At 27.1% G+C, this 6,118-nt stretch overlaps 1 protein-coding gene across 1 annotated transcript in view; it reads left to right on the top strand.

Annotated features, from left to right (window-relative positions):
• LOC111623908 (ubiquitin carboxyl-terminal hydrolase 47-like) overlaps positions 1 to 6,118 on the top strand; it is a 149,881-nt gene that overhangs the window by 22,905 nt on the left and 120,858 nt on the right. The window contains exons 2-3 of the mRNA XM_023366640.1: positions 4,642 to 4,707; positions 4,799 to 4,936. Coding sequence (XP_023222408.1) covers positions 4,642 to 4,707; positions 4,799 to 4,936 — 204 coding nt within the window. The remainder of the gene's footprint in view (positions 1 to 4,641; positions 4,708 to 4,798; positions 4,937 to 6,118) is intronic.

Raw genomic sequence — 6,118 nt, 5'->3', positions numbered from 1 at the left:
GACGTAATGAGATTCTTTAAATTTAGCCCACACACTCGCAGAGATTGTTAGAAGTGCGATATTCCCCATTTTTATATATATTTTTTAATCCTTTATAATTTTAATTATTTAATTGCTCCTTCCTATCTTCCTTGGCATGTTGTGAAATTTCTGATAGTTGGATAATAAACCATTTTATTGTAATTTGTCTTTTTAAATTATTTTCAGTTGATATTAAAATTTGGAAAAGGGGGATCCCTAGATCGGTAAAATAGGCGAATTTCCTTCTACAGCTTCGGTTGTTGTTCGGGATACAGTTAAGGTTTTACCAAAGTTCGAGCGAATACATAATTAGCAAAAAAAAGTTGAAATAAAGTGATTAAACAAAAATTATTACTAATATCGTAAATAACAGTTCACAAATGCATATATAGAGATATTTTTTGGAGGGGGGAAATGGTCTTCACAATTTGAAATCGATCGAACACACAGTAAATGCTCGTATACACACGTGCCATCTATCATAGGATAAATGTACTATGCCAGAAACCTTGCGGGAGTGTATTAAAAAACTTTCCAAAGTTTCACAGCAATCGGATAAATGGTGTGGTAATGCATGAAGGACAGGCGCGCACACACACACACATTCATTTTTATATATATAGATAACATATTTTTTGTTTTAAAAAATATGCATTTTCTACCCATTTTCCAAGACTATTCATGCCTAAGGATGGTTCATTAACCAGGTCAAAAACATTAGCACTCTTTTAAGATGCAGTAAGTAATTTAGCTAACCACATTGGCTAATGTTTCATTTTCATTAAATGAAAAGTTAATGTTTGGAAACTGTTTCATAAACAGTATCTGTTTATTGTATTTGTGTTATTTTTTCTGATTTATTATTTAACAAAATTTAATAAACCCATTTAAAAATTTTACTCACCATTTTTTAAAAATCTTAAAATTCTATTCTGAATTTTTGCATCTTTTTAGAATGGAAGGTCTTAAAATCAAGGCAACATGGTGTACAAAAGCATATGCTTTTATTCTTTCAAATATATGAATATTGAATTCCATATATTATATAAATAGAAATAAATTTTAAAAAGTTATTGCATTTCAATGAGTTACATAATTCAAATCAGTTATAATCAAAATTTTTAGCAGAGATCTCTGCTCTTGAGAATCTTAGGTATACACTATTCTGGAATGTAAAAAAGTCTGTTAAATCTTGTAAAATACTTTTGATTGATACTAAATTTTTATATATTTAAATTATTCTACTCTAAAACCTTGGCTATGCACAAGAATGATTACTGGTAAAATTAACTAAAATTACCTTCTTTTTAATACTGGAACAAATCACAAACTTTAAACAACCTTTAAAGTCCAGTAACAAAAACTTTTGACAAATGTTTTTGAACTTGACCAAGGTCTGCCTCAGGTCTTTAAATTAACAAAATTCCAATGGCTACATTTTGTGGAATTCTGCTTTACTTTTTATAAAACCTATCTGACAATCTGCAAGGTTCTCACCAGACATGTGCTGTTTACTTTCACATTTATATTCACATTCATTGCTATTTTTGTTAATTAATATTTAATATTCTGTATACACATCCATATTCCATTTGTTAATAAATTACATTAGTTACCTGGCATTTGGCATATTGTATAGATATTTGTAAATCTCGAATAATTTGAAACTCAATAATTCAAAGTTGCAATTATTTCATCTCTTGAATTTCAAACTAACAAGGATAATAAATTTAATCAATTTTGAAATTTCATGTAATTATACAGGGTGTATCAGAATGACATTTTAAAAATTTGGGGGATTGTAGAGTATGAAATTTTGAACGTTTTGATATAAGAAACCTATAGCCAGAAATGTGATATAAAGTTTCTATAGCAGTAGGAAGTGCTTGACCACCCTTCACTCTGGTAGCTACCCTTCCGTCCATTGACATCATGTTATTGTTCTTGACTTCTTCCTCTGGGGTTATGTAAAGTCTCTTGTGTACACAACTCCTGTAAGAACAGTTCATGAGCTTATGGAATGCATCTTTTCATCATTTAATACCATCATCAGAGGTCTTTTCATCAGAGGGAGTGTGGCATTTTACAGAGAGTCGGACAAAACATGGTTTGTCATTGCACATTATGTAATGAAGTTGGTGGTTGTCACATTGAACATTTACTCTAAAAGTAGTGCAGCCACTGATTTGATGTACAGTTTGATTGTACTCTATTGTTTTGTCAATAAAACTTGTCATAAATACTGTATTCTGCTGTTTCATTCAAATTTTAGTCGGTATGACTGCAAAGTGCAAAGTGCTGTAGAAACTTTATATCACATTTTCGGCTATGGGTTCCTTAAATCAAAATGTTCAAAATTTCATACTCTACAATCCCCCAAATTTTTAAAACGTCATTTTGATACACCCTGTAGAAAGTATAACATGTACAATTATGCTATGTAGAAGGGAAGGAAACTGATTTAATAACAAGGAAGAAAGGACAATCTTGAAAGCATGGGAAGCATGCTTTCAAGATTGTCCTTTCTTCCTTGTTATTGCTTATAAACTGCATATCAAGACATTCTGTAATGCACATGACAGCAAAAATTAAAAATTGATTCAAAATGAATATTAAATGAGCATTCCAGTATTCAAATTTCCTCATGAAGATCTCTGGAGAGTATTGAAAATGTTAGAAAGGTGAGAGTTGACACCCTATTTTGACAGGTTAGTGAGAATTTGTGTAGTAAGTCGTCCAGTTTGAAGCTGAGTAACTATTACTTTGAATAATTCTGAATAGCATATTATCTTAAAACTCTGAAAGTATAAAAGATAAAATCAAATGGTAAAAGTACCGTATTAAAATAAGTGTGAAGAATAAAAACACACCAACTTTCTAAAAGGATGGTATAAAAATATAACTTCTGATTTTTAAATATAAATGTTTTTATTCCTCCTTAAACTGATGGAATTCTTTTTGACATTTTGTAAAATCCTCACTATATTTTAGTAATATTTTTCTATATTATTGAAGTGGGTATGATGGATTTTAGAGATTCTTCAAGAATATGGAAAAGTGCTTTTACTTGAACTATTGCAATCAGCATATACAGGTATACCTCGACTTACGTCATTCCTGATTATACAACATTTGTCAAAAAAGTATATGGAAAAATAAAAATCAAGTTTAAGTCATTTTATTCGACTTTACATCTGTCCGCCACAAATATTGAAGTCGTAATATCACTAGAAAAGCGTTTAACACACATAAAATCATATTAAAATATATTTATTTACAAGTATGTACTGTATTTACAGTACATGCATTTGTAAATTTAAATTACTTTTTTCTGTACTATAATAAAAACTAAAATTTATTTGTTTGTAAGCTTAAAATAGATCCTTATTAACCATATATTATTAAAAATGCATTAATAAATAAAATACAGAGCCGGTAATGGTAATTTATGGTTTAGCCTAGTGACAAGTAGATTCGGAGACAAGTAAATTCAACTTATGTCGTTTTTCGACTTACATCGCCTCTCCTGGAACCAATTATCGATGTAAGGCGAGTTATACCTGTATTAAAATTTTGACAATACCACTCATTTTTAGAGATGATATACACTTAAAATATGTGAAGTATAAAAGTGAAAATATTGAATATGGTAATTATTGACAAAGGATGGGAATATCTGAAGAATATCCTACAATGTGATAATATACTCATAAGCTAGAAATTTCTAGAATTATGAGGAGAGTAATGCTTTTAACTGTTGAAGATTTAGAATGTTGTGTGAAATTAATTAAATAATACAAATTTACAATACACACTCAAGTAATAAATTTAATTTAGTATTTTATATATCTAAAATTTTTTATTATTTTCTTTACAAATATATTAGGTTGAAATAAAAAAATAATTTAAAACACTGATTTATAGGAAAACTTATATTAAATTTTGTAATTAAAATATTGTATTATAAATGTTTTTTAGGACTAATAATAATAGTAAATTTAGAGTTAGCTAAAGTCAAAATATATTTGAAAAATACCAGATATTTTTAACCCAGACTATTTTAAGTTGATTATAAATTAATTATCAATATGAATGAAATTTGGCACTAGAAGTGGGTGATGATGTTATGAATGATTTAAGGTTGTTAAAATTAAATATTTGTTATAAAAAATAATCATGAATATAATTATGATACTTTATTTTTATTAAATTAATTAAATTAAAGACAACAAATAAATAATAATAATATGAATATTTTGTGAAGAAGTTAATGTTAAGATGATTCTTGATTCCAATTTTCTTTTTTCTATTTCTGATTTTGCTATAAAGAATTATGAATGGTCTCTTGAAATATTGATTGGTTTTAAAATCTTTATCTTATGTGTAGTATGACTGTGCATTTTGCCATACTATTTAGTTGGTTATGCTTTCATTTGATTTTTATTAACTTCTAGTTTTAACTTGAAGTTAATAAAAATTTAGTTTAAATTTTATAAAAATTTAATATAAAAATAAAATTTAGTATAAAAAAATAAAAATAAAAGTTAACTTATTAACTTGATTTTAACTTCTAGTTTTATTTTCTTTTTTATAAATATGCATTATTTATTTGACTTTTAGGGAAGTCTTTGTGCTGCTGATGAACCTCGAGCATTATGCATTGTTCGGGATATGACAAATGCTCAAGTATGTTTTCAGTTATTTATTATTTTAAACATTTTTAATAAGCATGAAACTTTTTATTATAAAAACTTCAATTAAAAAAATTTTTTTATAGTCACAAAATTGGAAAATCACTTTAAACCTTCCAGCTTCAACAACAGCAGAACAATTGGTAGAAGAAGTAGGAAAGAAATGTCATTATCATCCTGATTCCTTTGAAATTGTCTTACAAAGATTACCAGATATGGAGCCTGTAAGAATTCTTCATTTTCCGTTTAAATTTATTAAAATGTAATATTATGTAAAATATTTATGTTGGTAGATATTACATGGCCTACTGCTATGGGGATATGGGTTTGAATTTGATTCAGGCCTTTGTAATTTATCACAGATAGACTAGATCAGAGTATTGTTTCTTATCTTTTGTCCTTGCTGACTAAACTAATTGCAAATGACACTAATTCATAACAGGCAAAATTGTGTCTGTTTGACCGTATAGTCTTAATATAATGGTGCCTCATATTGATCAATCAATCAATTATTATTTAGAATTTATAACTTGTTATTTAATATGATATTGTCACTTATTATTATTATCATTAACAACTATATATTAGTATTGTCTGATATTTATATTTGTTAAATTTTATATTTAAAATTGAATATTTGAGATATTTGGAGCTATTAAATTTATCTATCTTTTTTAATATCCAAAATTGTGTCACTAATTATGTTTCTTTCTATACAGTTTGAAAGGCATGCTGCAGTATTTATGTATGGGTTTGTTTATATAAAGTGTTTATAAAGTTTAACTTTCCTAAAAAGTTATTTTGCAAAATAATTTTATTTTAGATAAATTTACATGAATGTTGAATTACAAACTTTGAAATAACATTTTCCTAAATAGCACCACCCTGATAAAATCCAAATGAATATTTGTGAACAGATCAATCAGCTTGTAAAAATTTAATAGAAAAACATTGATTATCTGTAAATTACTAAAAGTAAATTTTGTATGCAAATATCATTATTTTTACCAAATTATGACTTTTAAACTTATGTAGACTTCACTACATTGTATACTGTTTGTATTGGTTTTGATGATTTAGTTTAGTGTCACATTTAATATACAGTAGATCCCCTTATAAGACGGGTTCCTATAATTACGATTCCTATAAGACTGCGAAAAAATTGTGGCGGTATCCGTAAACAACGGTAAAAAAACTCCTATAATTACGTAAAACGTCATCGGGCAGCCAAACTACTTTCCGCCGTCCAGCGCCACGCTACGGACAGTTTAGGCAGGTAAATTGAATTTAGTATCGTCTGTACATATAATTATATATAAATTATATATAAATTAGGTACTGTATATATAATTATATATTAACTTAATTTATTGTAACTTTATTATAATTATATGTATACTTACTTA

This window comes from Centruroides sculpturatus, unplaced genomic scaffold (assembly GCF_000671375.1).
Source record: "Centruroides sculpturatus isolate CEXI.00-Female unplaced genomic scaffold, Cexi_2.0 scaffold250, whole genome shotgun sequence".
Taxonomy (NCBI): Eukaryota; Metazoa; Arthropoda; class Arachnida; order Scorpiones; family Buthidae; genus Centruroides; species Centruroides sculpturatus.
This window is presented reverse-complemented; position numbering and strand designations above follow the sequence as displayed.